The sequence below is a fragment of the Chenopodium album genome, chromosome 17 (assembly GCF_948465745.1).
Source record: "Chenopodium album chromosome 17, dcCheAlbu1.1, whole genome shotgun sequence".
Taxonomy (NCBI): Eukaryota; Viridiplantae; Streptophyta; class Magnoliopsida; order Caryophyllales; family Amaranthaceae; genus Chenopodium; species Chenopodium album.
In genome coordinates, this window is record NC_137850.1 from 8,287,323 (window position 1) to 8,311,174 (window position 23,852).

At 34.9% G+C, this 23,852-nt stretch overlaps 1 protein-coding gene across 1 annotated transcript; it reads right to left on the reverse strand.

The window, feature by feature from the left end:
* Positions 1-10,502: 10,502 nt before the first annotated feature.
* On the reverse strand, positions 10,503-10,997 carry LOC145588620 (uncharacterized). The gene has a single exon (XM_081645243.1). It carries the CDS (start codon positions 10,995-10,997, stop codon positions 10,503-10,505), a length of 495 nt encoding a protein of 164 aa, XP_081501369.1.
* Positions 10,998-23,852: the final 12,855 nt, after the last annotated feature.

A 23,852-nucleotide genomic window follows, 5' to 3' on the forward strand; every position in this document is an offset into this window, starting at 1 on the left:
TGAATAAATAAAACATGCCTCACCCCAAATAGACAAAATCAAGAACAACCAATTCAAGGCAAATCCAGCAAGCATGCATCAACATCAAGCAATCTCATCCATCCAATCACTCATCCTCCCCAACAATTGTCAAATAGAGCAAACCACAAGAGCATATAGAATTGAAGACTAGTGCTCACACACTCAACTCTCATTTATGTGGCGAGTAAAAGATGTACTCGATCGCTCTCTATCCCAACCCCTTTAATGTGAACAATGCCCTCCCAACTCACACTCTCGTGTGTTAAGGAAAACATACACTCAACCTAAATAGTCGACTCGGAATATGTCAAATCATTCTTTGCATTGATACGCAACTAATTTCACATTCACATAACTCTATGCACAAAGGTCGGAAGGTCTTTAAAGCTTGTAATGTAAGGCTAGGGTAAAAGGTAAGATAACTTTTGGAAAAATGTGAGAGTAAAGCCATGCATAAGAGAGCCAAATCCTAATAAAACCAAGGCCAAAAATAAATAATGACCAATCATCTCCAACACAACTCAACTCCACCAAAAATTCACCAAACAACTCCAATCATATCAAACAAATCCCAACACTTACAATTTCACTCACAAAAGTATAACAATGTAAAATTGAGTGAATAACAAAATTTAACTTCCACACTTGAATTTTTCATTGAAACTCATCATCTTATTTTTCTTTCTTTTGATCAACCTTCAATTAGAACATTTGAACATATAACAAATTTTTCTTTTGCTCTTTTTTTTTCTTTTGAAGTTCGCTTTGGATTTTTTTTCAACCTTGAACAACAATTTTTCTATATTTTTTTCAATCAACAAATAAGAACAAATAACTCCACATATCCACCCACATTGTGCAAATTATGTGCACACTACAACTCTATCACCTCACTAACTATTAGCTCCCCCAAGCCAAGCTTGGAACTAGTAACCAATGGGGCTTGAATAGGCTTGTAATATGGCTAAATAAACAATAAGAAGGGCACAAGCAACAACATAGATAGCAAGAGGGGAACAAATGTATCTACAATCATCTGAAGGTCACCTAAAAGAACAAATGCCTTCGTCCTCCTCAGTGTGCATAATAATGAGTCATACAAGCACTACTCAAAGTTAAAACTCAATACTCAAATTCATTAACATACCAGGAACTAACACACAATTCCTAACTAAGTCAACTAATCAAGCACTATATTCACAAGTAGTTGCGCAAAATTGACACATGTTAAGGCATCCGAGCAATCAAACTTCAAATCATGGCTAACCTATCGACAATGCTCATCAACATACCAAGAATCAAAGCAATTTCGAAAATTTTTCATCAAGGGGCACAGCGAAGCATGATTTATTATTCATTGGAATGTATTTTTTGTATTTTTTTATTTTTCAATTTTTGTATTTTTCATTTTTATCAAAGAAATAAAACTATACTAAAAAGCAATAAATCTATGCTAAAACACACCAAAAATAAAAGAAAGAGAAAAAGAAAGATACCAAATCCAAAAATCTCCCCCAAGCCAAGATCAGACAATGTCCTCATTGGCTCGGGAACTAGCCCAGCATGGCTAATCCTCATCATCCTCATCCATGGAGCCGAATCCTCCACCACTACCACCTGCACCATCTGCAGCAGAAGAGCTACCACCAAAATAGTTAGGGTGAAAACCCCCCAGTCGCTCCCCCAAAAGGTATGTCTTGGTCGTACCCGTGAAAAGATGAATAGTCAGTATAAATACCACGGGCGGTGGGATCTCTATCGTAAACCTGGGGTGGGGGCTGAAACCAATCAGGGTAAATTGCATCGTCGGGAATATTACCCCGACGAGCATAATCATCGTACATGGGATACAGGGCTCTACCCTGGTTCCTCTCAAGGTACCTTAATCGTGAATTGAGGGAGCCAACCATCCTCCTAAGGTCACCTTGTGAATGCTCTATACGTCCTATGGCCTGACCTATACTTTGTAGGTCCCAAACTATCTCAGAGTCAGTCCTATGAGGTGGAGGCATGTGAGGCATACGTGGTGGTGATGGTGCTACCACGGGCTCAGGCTGGGGTGGTGGAACTGGCTGTGCTTGCCCCTGGGCGTGGCCAACTAGCATGTCATATGTGTAAGAGTCTTGCCCAGGGGGAAAAAGCGATCAAGTCGAGGTTAGGCAGGGAAAAGATAGGCAAGGGTTGCTCAGCTCCTAACCTAACACACCAGTGGGGGATTCGTTGGCCATCCAATCTCACCCAACCCAAGTCCTCAAGGTGCCTAAGGTTCATATAAGTGTCCGGCCCACAGTTAGTGAGACTGTGAGGCCTACTCTCAACAAACCCGGCCTTCTTTATTGTTATCCTAGTAACTAGGCCTCCGAATCTAATAGGGGTACTAGCCGTGTTACTAGCCGTGGCATGTCTACTAAGGTGGTGAATAATATATCTACCCATGTTCAGTTTACCATACCCAAACACATATTGTCCAATTACAGCCAGTTCGTTAGTTTGGGCATTATGTGGTTCGTTCCTACCTAAAAAGCAGACACCCGAAAATCTTTGCCATAGTTTAGTGATGAGTGGCATTTATGCCACGATTTAGTGTTCTTTTTACGGGTTTTCCCTCCCATTTGTAGCTTGTTTGTCCCCTTTTTCTCTCCTTTCTGTTCTTCTTTTCTTTGTTTTGCCTTTCTCCTTGTTTTCTTTGTTTTTGTTTTGTAGGAATCAAGGCATTGGAAGAAGAGCAATTCACCCCTAAAATCCCCTGTGTGCGGGCGCGCATCACTGTGAGAACCCAAGCAGGAAGGCTTCAAGAACAGAACTCAAACAGAAGGTTTTACGCGCTTTGTGTGCAGGCGCGCGCCTTTGTTATGTGCGGGCGCGCAGCCCTGGGAGAACCCGCACAAGACAGCAGCAGAAGCAGAGCCAAAACAGGGAGTTGTGTGCGCCTTGTGCGCTCCTTGTGTGCGGGCGCACACTCTTCAAGCGCGAGCGCGCAGTACTGCTGAGAGAAGGCGCGCATCCATGGGTCTAATCCCCATACCCACAGATTTGCAGGCGCACAAGATCTGCGAGGGCGCACGCACAACATCTGCGCGGGCGCGCAGTGTATATGCGCGGGCGCGCACCGCTGAAGTTCAGTTTTTTTTTTATTTCGTATTTTTGTATCTTTTAAAGGACCTATATATATAGGTCGTAGGGTAGATTAGTGGAGCATCTAGCCTTATCTTAGAAGAGAATTAAACCCTAATCTTAGAGAGAGAAAGTGTAGTATTACTCAAGTTATCTTCATGTATGCAACTTTGGTTCAAGTTTCATTTCAATCAATCAAGCAACCTTGCAAGTTTTAATCTTTCTACCATTGCCTACTTAGTAATCTCTAATCCTTTCTCTTAGCTTAGTTTATTTGCACTCTAGTTGTTTATTTCTATCTATTTTGTGGATTGGCATCTTTGGTATTTTGATTGTTTTTTATCATGTTTGCTTCCATGTCTATTTTGTTTTCATTTAGTTTTATCATCATGTTTAATCTCCCTTCTCTAGGCTAATTTCTTAGCTAGGGGAAGGGGGTGGAAAATATGTGTTGAATGTAGGAAGAATGATGATGGTTGGATTGAATACATGCCTTAAATTGATGAAAGATTTGATTTTTAATGTCTTGAGATTATTGTTGCACTTTATTTGATTGCCTTCTAGTTTAAATGCATGAAAATGATTTGAACTAGATCAAGATCACCTCTATTTTGATGATTGCATGAAAATGAGTTATTAAAATAGAGTTTTATGATTTGTGCCTCTTTATTCTCTTGATTTTGCTAGTGTCTAATAGGATGCATGAGAATGATTCTATTAGCATAGGACATTTTCATTGATTTGCCTAGACCATTGCATGAGAATGAATTGTTTAGGTAGGATCTTGTGTTCTTTGGCATGTTTTTCATGATAACTATCATTATTCACCTCTTTCTAATCATGTTTGACACCCTCGTACCCCTAGCGTCGTTCTCTCTTGATTTTTAATCTTCTTTATATTTTCTTGTTTGTAGTCTTAGTACTTTTTATCCAAAAACCAACAAAATTATCCTTTCCTTGACTCTTGCTTAGTGAATTTGATATTTAGCTTGCATGTTTCCCTTGGGTTCGACCCTATACTTACCCCTATATTTGTATTAAGGTAGTTTAGGTTATAAGTAGTTAATTTGATTTGGATTGGTAGTCCCAACGACCTACTAAATCCCGATCATTTAGGAACGGGGTGATGGATAGGTCGAGCACTAGCATGTTGGGCGCTAGGGGCCGGCAAACCAGTTAAAACACGGTAAACATCATCCATTTTATATTCAGCATGCCAATGGTGAGGTAATTCAGATTCCAAATCAAATAATTTACAGAATTCAACATAAGTTAAACTAATATTCCTATTGTTCAACCTAAAAAACAAATTCGGCCCATTTTTACTATTTACAACATTCAAAGAGGAAAGAAATACACATGTCATTTCACGATACGTAGGATAGTGCATATCAATAAATTTTCTCATTCCTATATTGTTCATGAATCGTCTAACATAATCAAATAAGCCTAAAGACTCGAGAGTAGGGCGGTGTAACCATCGTGAAGGGATTACCTCACGCTCATAGAGCTTTTCGAGCCGTTCCTTTTGTGTTGGAGTAGTGATTTAGATGGTTGGCCACTGCGAAAGCTGCAACTCCGGATCATATTGTTGGCTCGAACTCGAACTTCCCCCGAGAATTGATCTTGCCCTCTTTGATGACATTTGGTAAAAATGGGTATGAAACTTTTTGATTTGAATTGGGAAATTTTGGTATAGAATTGAAGAGGATGAAGAGAGGAGTAAAATATGTAATTATATTTGAATTTGGGTGAGAAATGGAGGAGAAATCTTAGAGAGAAGGTAGAGGAAATTGAGTTTTTAGAGAGATAAATAATGGAGGAAAGAGAAAAAGATGAGAAAAGAAAGAAGGAGGAAGAAGAAGAAAGAAGGAAGAAGAAGAGAAAAAGGGACGGATGGGCTCGCACCCGTTCGGGCGCCACACTGCCCGGTCGGGCGATCTGAAGATTAAAACGATCCTCTTCTCGCGCCCGATCGAGCGATGAAACTTCTTCTAAAAGCATCACTATCGCTCCCGATCGGGCGAAGCTTCTCCCGATCGGGCGATTTAATCCCAAATTTTTCTTCAACTCTCGCGCCCGGTCGGGCGCGCCTCACCCGATCGGGCAAGAAAATAGTTTCGTACTCATCAAATCTCGCGCCCGGTCGGGCGAGAAATGGGGATTTTTTGTAGCTCTCGTGCCCGATCGGGCGCGCTACAACACTATTTGTATGAGTATCTACTTCACTTTTCTCCAAAATTGGCTAACTCTTTTTCTTCAAACCTGTACACAAACTCAATAAACTCATTAAACTCCTTCCTCTCTTTTCTCACAAGAAAAAGAAAGAAAGAAAGCTAGACTAAAGAGCAAGAAAATATGGGTTGCCTCCCGCAAAGTGCTGGTTTATCTAGGTCCCGTACGACCCTCTTACCACGAGATGAGAAGTTAGGACCCTTGGCCTACCGCCTGGTCGGGTGGTTTCTCACCCGATCGAGCGATTTTTAGACCATGACGCGGCTTCCTGACATGCCCTGTGGGACGCCAATTCACCTTATCGGGTGGATCCTCCTTGGCGTGAACTGGTGGTTCTTCGCTACTACTCACAAGAGACCCCTTTTTTACCGTTGGTTGCCTCAAGTTGTCATTATATTGAGCAATTGCAACTCGATCTGGTGGATCTCACTATAGGCTCAGTTTCAGCAGCTTGCTTATTTGTCTTCACCTTCTCATCTTCAAAGCCAAGACCCACACAGTAAAGGGCTCTTTCTATTGCATCAACTTCTTTTGCCATTTTTCTATTTCGTCTGTACAAGATGCAACGCAAGATACCGCCTCCAAGGGATCTTTAGCAAGAGCTTGGGGCTTATTAGAACAATTATCAACCACATTAACACTAAAGCACTTCTCCTCAGTCATGGGGTTTTTAGGGGTATTATTCAAATTAAAAATAATTTTATTGTCCCCTACTGATAGTGTTAGTTTACCACATTTCACATCTATAATTGCTCTTGCAGTGTGAAGGAATGGTCTACCCAAAATAATTGGAGTTTGCAAATCCTCAGCCATATCAAGAACAACAAAGTCAACAGGTATATAAAATTTACCTACTCTAACAGGAACATCCTCTAAAACACCTAAGGGGTATTTAAAAGAACAGTCGGCCATTTGTAGAGTAATATTAGTAGCTTTTAATTTACCCATATTTAGCTTGGAACACACAGACAATGGCATGACACTAACGCTAGCACCCAAATTACATAATGCTTTATCAATCATTAGATTGCCAATATGACAAGGGATAGAAAAACTACCCGGATCTTTTAGTTTAGGTGGAGATTTATTTTGTAGTACGGCACTACATTTTGCAGTAAAAGCGATTGTCTCTACCTCACTAATAGGCCTTTTTCTAGTCAATATTTCCTTCATGAATTTAGCATATGCAGGAATTTGTGTAATTAGTTCTGTAAAAGGAACTGTTACCTGCAAATCTTTCACCATCTCCAGGAACTTACCAAACTGCTTATCCAAATTTGTTTTTAAATGTCGATTGGGGAATGGAAGTTTGATAACTGGCTTTGGAGCATTACTGCTCTTGTCTAGAGCTGCTACCTTCCCTGGAGTTGTAACCTGCAATGTATTATTAGAAATATTAGTACTACCCTTGAGCCCTGTAGGGCTTTAGCAATATTGTTTGGCTTAACATAATCAAGATTAGCATTATTCATTAAAATAGGTTCATCATCTCTGGGGATAGGGGGCTCATCATGGTGTGAACCACTCCTCAGAGTAATTGCAAAAGCTTGATCTGTAGGTCTGGTTGGCTGCGATGGTAGGGCTCCCTGTTGACGGACTTGTAGAGTAGAGGAAATCTGCGCAATTTGATTGTCTACAATTTTATTATGGGCTATGATTGAATCAATTTGCGCATCTCTACTCTCCATGTGCTTTTGCATACTAGCTCGCATCGCTCTAATTTCTGTCAAAGTAGGGTCAGAAGATGAGGAGGGTTGTTGTGGTTGGTTTTTCTGGCTAGCATTGGGATGGTAATATTTCTGCTGTGGTTTTTGTGGTGCCTATGATTGTTGTGGAGGTGGCGGGTTTTGAACATTGGTGCTCCGGTAGGAAAGATGTGGATGGTTTCGGAACCCAGGATTGTAGGAGTTGGAGTATGGGTCATTCTGCCTATAAGCTTGAAAGGCATTAACTTGCTCCACGGAACTCCTGCAATCTTGTTCCCAATGACCTACAATTCCGCAATTTTCACAAAAAGCCTCATTAGAATTATTATTAATTGCAGAAACATTAGCTAAATTTGCAGTGCTAAGATTATCTAATTTCTGACAAATAGAGGTTAATTGAGCTTGCAAAAAGGATACAGAGTTAACACTATGTTTCCCCTTGTTAGCAAAGCCTTTAGGATTCCCATATTGGGAATTGTGGATTGCCATATCTTCGATAACTTGACCTGCTTCATCAACATTAAGGTTCATAAATCTCCCACTAGCTGCAGAATCTAATATTGTTCTAGATGAATTTCCAATCCCATTATAGAAGGCTTGGATCAACTGCCACTGTGCTAAATTATGGTGGGGACACTCTCTCTGCAGATCCTTGAATCTTTCCCAAGCTTCATATAAAGTTTCATCTGGCCCTTGGGAAAAGTTCTGAATTGCGCTCCTTAGCAAAGCTGTCCTGAATCATAAAAGGCTTTCGCTATGTATTACAAACACAGAGTTAATTTACCGGTATTAAATCTCATCTCTCGAATCTCGACTTAACCATTTATAAATTAATCCGCCTATTGAAACTAAGCCTAGACATCAATTCTCATCTCTCGAATCTCAAATCAATATTGCTAAACTCATACGTAAAAGACCTGCGCAAATCTATTTGCATAGCATTAAATCAATCAATAGGAAATTAATTAAGCATTGGCAATCAACAACAATAAATTACCCCTTCATAATATTTATGGATCCCCACAAACCTTAGAAGGAGAACTATTCACACATAATTGAATCTAAACTAATCAAAGCAATTAAATAAGTCATGATGAAATAAAGAAATAAAATTACTGAAATTAATAAAGAAGAAATCGTCACCAAAGTTAATGAAAATAATGAGTTGAATCAAGAACAAAGTGTAAAGTTGTAGAAAGAGAAAATAAGAGAGGAATTAAACTAAGTAAAGAGAGAAAATCTAGGAAAAGAGGTAAAAGAGGTTAAGAGAGAATAATCCAGAGTCCACGTATAAAAACAACCCCAAAACGTATTTATACTAATCTCCTAAAATCCTAATTAGAAAGTAAGTAAAAATCGCCGAAAACAAGCTCTTAGAGACACGCGCCCGATCGGGCGAGGCACCGCCCGATCGGGCCCGACTTTTTCCATCAGAGGTCTTCTCTTGCGCCCGGTCGGGCGCGAGCTCGGGCGAAGGACTGTTTTCTTCTTCCGCCCCGCCCGGCAAGGCCACTTGGATTATCTTGGACTTCGATTGGGCTCGTAGCTTGGCCCAATCCGAATTTCCTCTTCGGGTCTAGAATACTCGGTCCAAGTGCCTTGGTATCTCATATGTCGAGCTCTTAATCACCGGTTTTATGACTCTAACTGGCCCTAGGCTACGAAAACTGGTCGTGCTCCTCCAACGCTCGTAGTCACTCCATAAAATCCCGGGAAAATGCTCCAAAAGTGCAATTCCCTACAATACTCAACCAAAACTACGAAAACACTAGAAAACACAAATTAGTAATAAAAGTGGCTCTAAAGAGCCAAAAACACTAACAATTATGACCAAGGGACGGGGGTAAAATACTATATAAAATAGACATATCATAATACTTTTTGAGTTGATCAAGATTAGTGAAATGGAGGAAACTATCACCTTTCACATCGATTGACTTTACTGCCCCAACAGGAATGATATGTTTAACCTAGAACAGTCAAGACCAATTCGGTTTAATTTGCCCAGGGATCATGAAGAGGAGCCCAGTTCTCTTTTAGAACCAAATCATCCTCCTGGACGTCTCTATCTTGAACTTTTTTATTGAAGGCTCAAGCAATGTGTCGTTGGTAAAGTTGGGTATTGTGAAGAGCCTGTAACCTTCGTTCATTTGCGAAAGAGAGTTCTTCATTCCGAACATTAAACCATTGATCTTCCGATATTTCACTTTCATTCATTACCTATAAGGATTGAATTTCAATATCTATGGGAAGGATGGGTTCCATTCCATACACCAAGTAGTAAGGAGTAGTTCCTATTGGGGACCGAATGGAAATTCTATATCCCCAAAGTGCATATGGCAACTTATCAGACCATTTTTTCAGTCATTTTTGCGATTATTGTTCGAATGGTCTTATTGGCTGCTTCAACTGCTCCATTGGTTTGAGGGCGATAAAGGAAAGATTGATGATGTCTAACTTTCTATTTTTCAAGGTTTCTTTCAATAGCCCTTCGAATTGCGACCCATTGTCTAAAATAATTTCAAAAGGTACTTCATAGCGACAAACAATGTTGTTTATTACGAATTTTGAGACTTTTTTTTTCCCATAATTAGGAAAATAATGTTATTTCAATCCATTTTGAAAAATAATCAATTACAACAAAAATGTATTAATGCCCATTTGAAGCATTCGGGTGAATTTGTCCAATGATGTCGATACCCCAACTTGAGAATGGCCTTGGTGAAGTGAGATTATGTAGTGAGACGAGCGGCATATGGTTGAGATTCGCAAAGATTTGACACTTCGTACTTGTCCTTACAAAATGGATGTAATATGTCTCTAAGGTGGTCCAAAAATACCCGACTTGCAAAACTTTACGAGCTAGCATTCGTCCGTTCATATGTGGTATGCATTCTACTCCATGGATTTCTCCCATGACCTTTTGGACTTGTTCACCACGAATACACATTTGTGAGGTTCCATCAAAACCTTTACGATACAATTGACCTTTTAATATCACAAAGTAAGCGTCTAGCCTTCAGATTGCAAGTTAATCTTGTTTATGACTCCTTTAAGGATATTCCCGAGTGGCCAAGAAATTTTTGATGTCGCTGTAGCAAGCATCCTCATCGTCTTGTATAGTTAATGATGCGATCATTTCTTCATCCATGATCACTAGGGAACTTCTTTCTTCGACAGTTACATATTGAACTTTAACGTTATCTTCCCAGGTTAAATTTACTGCCAGATTCGCTAGCGCATTAGTGAAACTATTTTGTTCTCAAGGGAGATGTTTGAAATCGATTCTAAAAAGCATGGAATAAATTGTTGGAGATGGTAAGTATACATTTGTAACCTTTCATCTCTAACACTCCACTCTCTAATTGTCTGAGATATAATGAGATTTGAATCATCGTACACTATAAAGTTTCTTGCCCCGACTGCTTAGGCTGCCTTCACATCGTAGATGCATGCTTCATACTTAGCGGTGTTATTTGTTGTTGGAAAACTAAGTTTTATTGAAAAGGGAATATGAACTCCATGAGGATCATTGAGTAACACAACTGCACCAATCCCCCTTCTATTGGATGCTCCATCAAAGTAAATCTTCCATTGTGATGTATTGATATTAAATAGATGTTCATCTGGGAAGTCATTATCGAATTCATCTCCTGTTATAGGCCCATCAATTAATGCTTTAGATATGGCTCTCCCTTTAACAGATTTTTGACTAACACATTTAATATCGAACTCCGAGAGAATAGCGTGCCATCTTGAAAATATTTTAATCAGGATAAGTTTCTTAAAAATATACTTGATAGGGTCTAATCTTGAGATGAGGAAAGTTGTATGAGCTTGTAGATAATGTCGGAGCTTTTTCGTTGCATAGATTAGAGCGATGAATGCCCTTTCTAAGGGAGCATATCTAGTCTCATGCATATTCTAGGAACGTTTTTCTTAGATAATATATTGCAACCTCTTTCTTGGTAATTTCTTGATACTGAGCCAATAATCCCCCCATGGTAGTTTCTGTGACGGTAATGTACAAGAGAAAAGGCTCCCCCAACTTGGGTGGCATCAAAACTTGAGGATTAGAAAGGTAATTCTCCATTGATTCAAATGAAGATTGATCTCATCATTCCACTTTTATGGCATATTTTTTCAAAGAAGTTTGAAGATTGGTTCACATCTAGTTGTAAGTTGTGATATGAACCTGCTGACAACTGGAATCTTCCCAAAAAAAAAAACCTCATATTTCTTTTTCACTCTTTGGGGGAGGCAATTCCTTAATGGCCTTAACCTTATCTGAATTAACCTTGATTCCTTCTTGACTTACCATAAATCCTAGAAGTTTTCCAGAAGTTAATATAAACACACATTTTTGGGGTTTAATCTTAAATTGTATTTTCGAATTATGTTGAAGAAGGACTTTAATGCCGATATAGACCTACGTTCATGGCTTTTTAAAATCATATCATCCACATATACTTCAACGGTGTCATGAATGAGGTCTTGTAGGATGGTTGTTGCAACATGCTGAAAAGTAGCACCTGCATTTTTTAGTCCGAAGGGCATCGTTTGATAGCAAAATGTTCCCCATGGCATAATAAACAATGTTTTTGGTGTATCGTCCATTGCCATCAGTATTTGATTGTAGCCTAAAAAACCATCCATGAACAAGAACATTGCATGTCCCGTTGTGCTATCCCATAAGACATCTATGTGGGGCAATGAAAAATAATCTTTTGGCGATGCTGCATTCAAATTGATACTTATTGGAACCTTTCCTTGCTTCTTTCTTAGGAAGCATCATCGCATTAACCAACCATTCAGGGTGTGATATTGGTTAAATGAATTTTTCATCTAGCTGCTTTTAGATCTCCTCTTTAACCTTCACCAACCATTCAGGGTGTTTAATTGCTTAAATAAACTATCACCGCATTGAGCCTTAATGTCTGATTCTTTGTGGACAAGTTTTTTTTTTTTTTATGAAATTCCAAACCTCATACTCTCCTTAATAAGCTTACTGTAAAAAATTTATTTGTGATTTTTATCATGGATTTTTTTTTTAATAATTAAAAATAAAGTGGTTGCTAAAATTCCGTAATTCAATCTTTAGAGCTTCCTTATGCATTTTGTACAATTATCATTGATTCCATTTCGTGTTCTAAATAATGATGATACATACAAGAGGAACAATCAAACAAACCATTTATACTCACACTCAAACTTACTCATGGTCGGTCAAATTCCACTTGGTTTCCAAATTAGGAAACCGACACGTATAGTGCCCTAGGAGGTTATGGAACACACAAGAGTAGAAAAGTTAGTAAATGTATATAAGAATAATTGAAAATCACAAACGCAAAGAAAGAAAATATTACCTTTGACTTTGAGTAGCTATCTTGAGAAATTAGTAAATGTAATGTCAAATATAACCGATGTAAGTTGAGGCGAAGTTCTACTATATTTTTTTGTGTTATATTTATTTTTTTCTTACTGAAAATAATTTTATTTTAGATTACGTTTTTTAATATATAATATAGTGCCGTAATAATTTAGACTTCTTTTAGAGTTTTTTTTAGCAGTTCTCTTGGGTTTTTTCTCTATCTTTCTTTGTGAAGGGTGAACGATATTTATAGGAGCAATTGGGAGCTAAAATACTAAATAAAAAAAAATACTGCTTATACGAAAAATGCGTATAAATACAAGAATTAGGTAATAAAATTTGTTATAAAATTTGTCTTTTTGAGGTAGAGGGCGAATGAAATTAGCTTACTACCCATACAAAACTTACTAATTTGACTGAAATGACAATATTATTAATGACTAAAAATAATTAAAAACACTAATATAATTTTAATACAATTATTATTTGGTACTACTTGCCTTTGAAGAGTGTATTACCTTGTACTTACTCTTCATATTTCAAACTTACCGTAGCCAAATCAGACTACTCCAAAACCCACTTATCAGAAAATAACAAAGAGAAAAATGTTGTTTGTCATTGATTATGGATAGTCATATCACCTTACTGTTTGGAAGAAACATAGCTCAGTGATATAACGTATTTTGATATCACACCATTTTTCGATTTTCGTTGCTAAATTACAACCATGGCTTACCATTTTCTTCTTCTGCATAAATTTGACACATTAAATGAGTGGTAATGACAGAGGTATCTTTGCTTAGAGCTACATCTTTTACTGTTGAATATTGTCTTTATTGCATTCATCAGGAAAAAAAATAACATGCATACCTTACACTTTGTTATTTTTTAGTATATAGAACAAAGAAAAAAATGAGACATGAAAGTATATAATGGAGTTTTGGTGAGAAGTTAGAAGAAGGAAGAAGATGAAATTATGAATTATCCGTTAATAACAAAGAACCTCAACAAATTAAAACAAAAACAAAATTAAAATAAAAAAATAATAAAAAATATGTTGACCCGTGACTTTGGGGGAATTGTTGCATGCATGGTGCATGCATTTATAATTCCCATGCATGCAACTTGTCCTCTGTCATATATATATATATATATATATATATATATATATATATATATATATATATATATATATATATATATATATATATATATATATATATATATATATATATTCATTGATCAAAACAAAAACTATTATACATAAAATGATGATAAAATACATTAGTAATAATAATAATAGGATATTAGTACATGAAATCAATAGCAGTATTTTGTTACTAAACGTAAAGTATATCTAAAAGAATTATCCAGGCTTAAAAAGTAGTAATATAAAATGAGTCGTGATTTTAAAACTGTGCGGATTAGAGAATCAATATTTAATACTCTCGACTGTGACGTATAAGTACTTATGAATCTTCGATTACATGATATTTCAAACGGAATAGTTATTATATACGGCGATAAAAACATTTTTTTTTTTTTATTTAACAGATAAACTTATTACACGATTGAGATATGATAAAAGTACAAATAAGATTTACTCCCTATAAAAGGGAGATTTCCCTTATCCGAAATAACCATTCACCCCTTATCTACCCAAAAACACACTCCTTTCCTTTTCCTCTTCGGTTTCCATGGCTCCGGCAACCAAAACAATCAAACTTTATCTCCGTTCGAAGAGCATTTTCGAGTGCTAAATTTATATTTAGATTTGATCATGGCGTTAGTGGTGCTACTAATGGTGTTAATGATTTTCATAATCATGAACAAATGACTACTTGAAGTTTACGGCATGGAGTGTACAAGGTTTGAGTTGCACTTCAAATTAACATCGTATTTTATTTGTGAATTAGCAGTTCAAATTGTAAGAGTTTTGTGTACTCCGAAATTATTATAAGCATCACTTGTATTCATCTCTTATGTCTAATTATTGCGGTTGTTGTTAGCATAATCAAATTTATTATTACAAAGATACAAAATTATACAATATTTATTAGTTAATTGAAAGTAAAAACAAATATGAAAAATAAGGTATTAAAAGTTGGTGTCTACAGTAACGAAGTATGCGTTTTAATGCATCCATGTGCCCCACACATTGAGCGTGCATAAACAAACAAAGTAGTTGCACCGCATAAGAGATATCTGGTCGAGTGAATGTCAAATACTACAAAGCAGCACATAGACGATGATATGAAGTCGGATCATCATGCAGAGCACCAAAATGAGTGCTTAACTTCCCTTTGGAATCAACCGGAGTAGTAGATGGTTTGTAATTAGCCACGTTTGCTTTTTCAAGAATATATGAGCATATTTCTTTTGAGATAAAAATAAACCATTTTTATCCTAGGAGACAACAATACCCAAAAAATAGCTCAAGTTACCCAGATCTTTCATTGTAAATTCAGAGCTAAGTTGTGATATAATGTGACGACGAAGAGACTATGAAGAGGTAGTGAGGACAATATCATCAACATAGAGAAGAATGTAAGCAGTAGCATTACCATAGTGATAGATGAATAGTAAATTATTAGACTTCTTGTGAAGAAAACCAATAGTGTCCGTGAAATCTACAAAACGCTGATACCAAGCTCTAAGTGCCTGTTTCAGATCATATAGCGACTTTCGGAGAAGACAAACGTGATTAGGACGAGTAAGATCTTTAAATCCTAAAGGTTGATACATGTACACAGTTTCATTCAAATTACCATGTAAAAAGGCATTTTTAACATCTAGTTGATGAAATTACCGAGATTTGGATAAAGCAATATTGATAACCACCGGAATAATAGTCGGTTTAATAATCGGACTGAATGTCTCATCATAATCAATCCCTTCCGTTTGAGTCATACCATCACCAACAAGACGAGCCTTATGTTTCTCGAAAGAGCCATCAGATTTTGTTTTATGCTGAAAAATTCACAATGAAGGAATAATATTCACATTAAACGGACATGGAACTAAATCTCAAGTTCCATTATCAATGAGAGCATCATATTCTTTCTGTATAGCAATTGTCCAATTATGGTCACGAAGGACATGAACCGGGTTCTTTGGAATAGGTGATATGGAGGTAGAAGAGTGGTGAGCTTGATCTTAAAACTTTGGATTTGGCTTGACAATGCCATGTTTTCTACGAGTGGCCATGGAATGGGATAGAGGTGGAGTAGGATTAGGATAGGAGAAAGAAGAGAATGAGTGAGTGATTGGAGGAGGTGAAGACGTGTCTTGCTTGTCCACACCCGCACTGACGTGAGCTTAGAAAATAGCGGCTGCCTGCAATGGGATCAGCATGCGAGACACCCCTCGTACCATCGCCCAAAGGTATCTCGGCGGGGGTGGCAGTTGATGGTACTAGCCCATGCTGCCAGGCGCTAGGAGAGGCATCAGTTGCGGGATGATGTGTGTGTGGAGAAAGAGGGAGGAGTGTGCTGCATTGGCGAAGGAATGTGTGGGGGAGGCAGCATACTCTGCGACATGGTTGCGGCTTAATATGCATCATTGCAGCCATATTGTGGAGTGGGATGTACGGTTGTGCCAGGAAGAGTTAAGCTCAAAAATTCGTGCCTCGACATAGGATTAGTAAGAGGACTTGATAAATTAGATCATCTAGGAAATCATATGTGTGAGGATTAGTTATGTGAATTTTTAACAAAGAAAAACCGACTCATCAAACCACACATGCTTGGCAATAATTATTTTCCGACTAGACATACCATAGCACTTGTAACCCCGATGATTGGAAGGATACCAAAGAAACACACCAGGAGTAGAATGAGAGCTCAATTTGTGTATTTTCAAAGAAGGGAAAATAGGATAACACAAAACAACTGAACACACGAAGGTGCGAGTAATCAGGATGCTTTTGATATAGAATTTAAGTAGGAGATTTATGACCAAGATTTTTTGTTTGTAAGATGTTGTGAAGGTAGGTGGCCATTTGTAAAGCATGATGCCAAAAAGATAGAGGCATAGAAGTATGACAAAGGAGTGTACGAACAATGTTATTAAACGTTTTTATCTTACGCTCCGCTTTTCCATTTTGGGGAGAAGAATATAGACAAGACAGGCGAAAAGTCATTCCATTGGTGATAAAAAATTTCTTAAAGGAATCGTTGTCGAATTCACAACCATTGTAACATTGGAAAGCTTTTATTTCTCGTTCAAATTGAGTTCTTATATATGTTCTAACATGAATGAATAACTCATATATACTTGAGATTTAGAAGAAATAGGAAAAGTCCATAGAAAATTCGTGTAATTATCAAGAAATAAAATATAATTTTTGTGACCAAGAGAACTCATAATGGGAGAAGTCCATAAATCACTATGAATAATATCAACTCAAAAGGCATAGTAATATGAGTCATAGAATCATAAAAGGTGTTTTTATTAATTTTCCCAAGAAGCATGAATGGCATACATGTCTTGAAACCTTATTACAATTTATGAGTTTGCTACTACATAGATAAGTAAGAATTGCATTTCCCGGATGACCTAGACGGGAATGCCACACAGTAGGAGAAATAACTAAAAAAGCTGATTGAATAGAAGTTTAAAAGACTTGACGATCCATGAAGAAAGGATAGAGATCGCCACTGCTATTACATCTCACTATTTTGTTCCCCATCTACAAGTCCTCCACAAAAAACCTAAAAGGATCAAACTCAATAGAAACATTATTATCAATAGCGAATTTTCGAACAGAAATGAGATTTTTTTTTACTAATTTTGATACATGAAGAACATTTTTAAATTGAAATGTGTTTTGGTTTAAGGAAGTGTGACCATAACCTGTAATTGGAATCTTGCTACCATCATCAACAATATTTGTATTATTAATATTTTTGATCAAAGAAAAATATGACAAGTTACCTTGAGAATTCATCATGTGTGATGTAGCACCGGTATCCATGTAGTAGTTTGGGTCGGCCAAAGTCATAATGTGCATTGCTTGCTCAATATTGGTTAGCATGTAACCTGAAGAAGGATTGGACACATAGTAGGCATAAGGAGGGCTTGGACTAAGAAATCTCTACTGACTGTTGGACTAACTTGGATGGGATGCCCACTACATTGGGCCTGGGCCTTAAGAAGGATAAGGGCACGGTGGAGTTGCCTATGGACCTTGACCCCAATAAGACCAAGGTGGGAACGTTGCTGTTGTTGCTGTACTGTGAGCCACCCCGTTGTTGGGGTTGGTGTTGCTGTTGTTGCTAATTGCTCCCGCCAACAGGGGAGCCACCTGTCTTGTTGTTGCCTTTCCCTTTATTCCCTTTCCAGCCGACCACCACAAGACGTAGGGGATGCACCACGGTTGCTAGCAGAATTACCATGGGGATGTTGGGAAGATGAAACCAACGATGAGGATTGAGTGAGACGAGATTCCTCACCAGATTCCACCGTAATGTCAGGGGCGTTGCCTTGTTCCTCAAGTTCCAACATGGAGAGGAAAGCATTATAAAAAGATACAAAGATTTCATATCACAAACTATCTTAAGTGGAGTTATAAATTGACTTGAATTGGCTAGATTTTTTCAATATAATAATAATTGTCCACCTAACAGTTCCTAATGTAACATATGGAAACTCTACAAGAAACCCTTAATTATTACCCAAGAAATAACATTAGTAGCCGTCATAGGCATGATCGAAATTATGAAAACAAAAATACCATTGACTCAACTTATCATGGACATGCTGCAAAGTTCCTCCCATCTTTGACAGTTCTTCGTAAAATGACCGTAACTTTCTCTTTTCGTATCGGAAATAGCCATATGACCAATTGTTTGAAAGCTCTTAAAAGAAAATTTCACTTCCAACTTGAATCAGCTTAAGATCACTTCTTTTGTAAGAGATATGTGCATTTGAAGACAACCCTTTGCCATTCCACGAAACTTCAAGTCACAAATCTTACTCGATACTAAAGCAAAATATTTTTTTAGAAGGAATTTTTCCTCCTAAACTCTGCTTTATTGTTTTCCTTTTTTTTGGTAGATTTTTTCATAAATATTATTAATTTTTCTAGGAGCATTATTATCTAATTATTTATTTTTTGTATATGGACATTTTTTTTGTAGTGTTTATTTATTGGTTGACTAATGACTTACATTTATCTAGAGGCTTCTATATTTCAATTACTACTCCGTATTAATTATTAAAGTGAGCATGACTTAGGCATTATCTAGTATATAGCACATATGTATTGTTATAATAACCACCTACATATAGTTGAGGAAGAGATTTTAATTTGTGAATAATCCATTTTTTTTTTCTTAAAATATTTTTTTATCGAAGGTGTCACTTACCTCAGCACTTAAGAAAGAAGGGAGGAATCTTTAAATAATTTTAGATAAGTTCTTGTAAGTTTAGGTAAAAGTGAAATTTAGGAAAATATAACACACCTCGAATATGTAAAACTTATGAGCATGCTGATTAACTCTTTTTAATATGAGTTATGCCATGTTCTATTCGCCTTATTTTTCCTAAGCTGAGATTATTGTCACTGAACTAACATTATTTTTTTTTGAACTTGAATTAATTTTACAAAACTATTATTTTACGAAACTGATTTTTACTGGTTCTATTATATTATTTATTTAAAGAAACTGATTTTTACTGATAAAAATTATCTTTATTGAAATGTAATTATTTTTACTGAATTGAAATACATTGTTTTTACTGACTTGAAATTAATTTAGCAGAAAATTATTATTTAAAGGTGAATAGAAAAATGCCTTACTTTATATAAGATGTGTTAATGGGGTGGTGGTAAAAATTAAACTTTAATGAAACAATAGTTTTGATTAATAATAGTATGACATGACACTGACATATTCAAATATATATTTTACTTAATAAAGAGAAAATGTAATTGTGTGTTTGTTTCCTGGGGCTATGTCCCCACTACTTCACCAAAAAAAAAAAAAAAAAAAAAAAAAATATGTAAAGATTTTCAGGATCTATATATTACTCCCTTTATTTATATATGTTATTCCAATTTGGAATTGTGATATTATTCATAAGAAGATATATAGAATTTTCACAACTACTCTTTATATACAACATAACATAATTAAGTTGGGTCTTATTTTATTCATCTTAATGAGTTATGATTTATTAATATTCAACTAAATTAACTCCCGTGCGATGCACGGATATAACAAAAGATTTTATAATTGTGTAAACTTCAAAGACGTATCAGTCAAAATATGTGTAATCTTTGTATTACATACGATATTATTAACATAAACCAAAATATAAAATTTAAAATAATATAAACAAAAGAAAATTCACGTCTACGATAACATTTAGCGAACTTTGTAATTAGATGAATCACATGTGTAAAAGGTTGGAATTTGTTTTCCTTAAGGGTTTTATAAGAAAAAGTAATGAAACTAAAAAATTTAATGTGTTTATTAAACAACTTTGCAATCAACATTTAGATTTTTTCAAAAAAAAATATGAAAGGGAAAAAAGTTTAAGCGGAAAAAATAAAGGAGAAGATGACACGTGCACAATTTGAAAAAGTGATGATGTCAGCGGTTGTTATCTTAGTAATATTTATAGATTGTATATTTTATTAATTACATTATACGAAAGACTAAACTTAAAGGAACACTTGGCATTATAATATTAAAAGTTTTCCCTCCAAAAATTCTTACTAAAAAAACTTTATTTGTATCTTAGGGCCTGTTCACATTTACTTAATTTCAGTTCAGTTCAGCTCCATTTAGTTCAGTTCAGTTCAGCTCCAACGAGTTCAATTCAGTTCAGTTCAATTCAGCTCCTAATTTCCCTATCTCATAAAATATTTATTTCAACTCAGTTCAATTCAATTCAGCTCTAATCAGTTCAGCTCCAATCAGTTCAGTTCAGTTCAGATCAGTTCAATAAATGTGAACATGCCCTTAATAATTACTTTTATTTTGTACAAAAATCTAAAATAAACATCTTTAAATATGAAATTGACCATTATAACAAATACATATTTTATTATTTTATTTCAAGTATATTTCATACTCCGTACATTTTAATATTTAATCTATTCTTAATAGCTTACATAAATTTTTTTGGTAAAATTTATTTTTATTATAATTATTTAACAACCATGCATTACACGGAATTTAATCTAGTTTATTATTATTATTATTATTATTATTATTATTATTATTATTATTATTATTATTATTAATGTGTAGTTAATTAATGATATTTATGGTCAAAGTCTAGCAATGGCAAATTTGCACATTCATAATGTGAAAAACTTTCGGAATGGAGGAAGTACTAAATATTTTTAATTAATTGTCTAAACTAAGTTTCTTTTTTTTTTTAATTTAATTTTGTTTTTGAATAAGGATGATAGAAGCTAGGATATTCCATAACCTTTTTTTTTTTTTTTTTTTTTTTTTTTTTTTTTTTTTTGAGAAACCATAACTTTAGTTATGATTTCAAAATTAAACTTCTTTAATGTATTTGTCAAGGTCTATAAATCGATTTAATTTTTTTTAAAAAAATAAAATAAACTAAAGGAGTAGGTAGTCCATAAGTTGGACATCAAGTTTGCACTCAACCTTTTCCTATATATTTTATCTCACTTATATAATAGAGAATTAAACAACCTATATCTCTAAAACTATGAAAGCTAGCAAGATCAACAATTTACAAGAATTTAATCCAAAATCAATACAAAGTTTTTTTTTAGATCTCAAAGATAAAAAAAACATTGTCAAATGACCTTTGAACTCTTGCTTTTTCGGATTGGATATTAATATATTATCAATCCTACCACTAATTATGCTATACATATTATTGTTTATAGTTAGATCAACAAAAAAAATGTTACAATTATTACAAATTTTCAGTGCTTCTGTCGCTCCATAATAATTAAAATGACATTTTTTTGGTAATTAAAACTACATTTTGTTTATTCCAACACATAATCTATATTTTATTTTATTTTTATATAATAAAATAATCACCAGAGTTATCCCCAAAGTACATGTGTCACGTCTACATTAAAATTTTACCATTAAATTTTTTTTTTTCCTTAAAAAATATTAAGATAATTTATCTTATAAAAAGATCTACAGCCTAAACAACCAAAAAAATAGAACATACAATAACAATTACTTTAAATAGATATTTTTTTCTTTGCCTTATAAATAAATAAGAATAATGAGATAATTGATTGAAAAAGATAAAAAACAATGAACAACGTATAGTCATTCTTCAAAATAACAAAAAATAAAAAAAAATAGTCATAGTAAATTATTGATTTTTTATCCTTTATATTTTAAATGAATTCAACTGAAAATTATTGCTCCAAATAGAAAACTACCAAACTAAAAAACTTTATTTATATATTAAGATTAGAAAATATTCTATACTTCCTTGAATCTCTATTCTTTAATCTATAAAATGAATTGTTCATTTTCTACTAAAAACAAGGGATTCCAACTAAATTTTAAATTCATAGATTGTCAGCAAACTACGTATAGAAATAGAGATATTCTATACTAGTGTGTCTCGTTTATAATAATTTGATAACGTAAATCGATAATTAAATGTATACAAAACCTATGAACAAATACAAACTTAGAGTAATTTATTGAGTACAAATTTTTATTGTTTTTTTTTTTTTGGGTTTTTCTAAGCTATGCACCCCCCCCCCCACTTTTTCGAGATCTAAGTTGTATCCATGCTTTTTCAAAGTTATAAGGTGCGCCCTCCGCCTCACGATATTTTATCAACAATACCCTTTGACAGTCATATCTATTAACGAAAGTTAAGTTATTTTATCAACAATGGCGTCGTGGCGTTATTAATTTAATACGTGTCTCATACTAATTAGTTTAGCACTTTACAAAAATTTAAAAAATTAGAAAATAAAATAATTAAAAAAAGGTTATGGTTAACGTCAAAGGTTATTGTTAATAAAAATTAGTGAGGTTGAGGGCACAAGTTAGACGTTTGAAAAAACATGGGCACAGCTTGGAAACCGAAAAAGTTTGGGGGCATAACTTAGAAAAACCCTTTTTTTTTCAGTGAATATATCCGATAGTTGCTTGGACAAAGGACTAGTACACCTATAATTAGGTTTATCCACTGGAATAAGTGTTGGATTAAAGAGAGTAAAATCCATGTTTTTAGAAGTGGATTAGTTTACTCCACAAGTAGGTTGTGGCCTACACCGTTTGCCAACAAGTGGGTTGTGCGGTAAACTTCTTCATGTCTATTCTAGAAGGAAATCAGCTTACTCCACAAGTGGGTTGTGGCCAACAACGATTGCCCACAAGCAGGTTGTGGAGTAGACTTTTTAATGTCTAAAGTCATTCTCTTGGTATTCTTTTTCTTTCTCTTGGATTCTTTTGTATCCCCATTAAAGTGAATGATTATGGTGTTTAGATTCATTCTTTGAAGCTCCATGCATTATTTATATATTGCTTGGAACATTTGCTCAATGAGAATAGACATACTACAATATACTTATATTCACAAAGTGCTAAACACATTTCTTGTTCTTTTGGGTATAAGTTTATATGGCTCCACCTCCCACCCAAAAAGTGTCTTTCACTGAGAATGATGTGTAACCTTAGAAAATATACCGTCGATACAATATGCACTCCGATTGCCGAAATTCGTTTTTAAATTCAATGACGAATTGTCACGCCACACAATTCTTTTTGATCAAACAAACACATTCTTCTTATAGTTTTTAGTCTTTAAAACACTTATTTTAAAACCATAAGGTGATGACTAGCCAGTAATTTTAGCAAATTAAGTGACACATGTAAATATTTAGTTAGTTTCACTTTTTTAAAATTTTATATAAGACTTTCTAAACTCCCAAGTCCCCGTAAATATTTCCGTTTCATAAATCAACTATGCATACATTACGTGTGTATATATGACTAATATGAAGTATATAATTTTGAAATGAGCATAGAGCTAGAAAAAAAAGACACAATATCCCATATACTTAGTACGTTATAAGTGATACACTGATACATTGATACTCCGTACTCGTTAAGAAAAATTACAGTACTCAGTACTCCGTATGTGAACGTGAAAACATAACAATGTGTTAAAGACCAACAAATTTGGTAACATATAGACCATTGCCATAATCCATGAAAGCTCTGAAATAATCAATTCACTGCAAAACACTACAAAAATGGAATATCGTATCATTAGTTTTATTTCTATCTTATCGACTTACAAGATTAGAGTCGATATCATATGTATTTTCTATCGTTAGTTTTGTAATTAAGTACTAGTAGGTATTTTCTCATAACTTTGAAATCAAATATTAATACAAGTAGATAGATAGGATAAGTAAAATC

Coding starts and splice junctions, on each gene's coding strand:
- LOC145588620 (XM_081645243.1), bottom strand. CDS start 10,997: ATGCATGAGACTAGATATGCTCCCTTAGAAAGGGCATTCATCGCTCTA.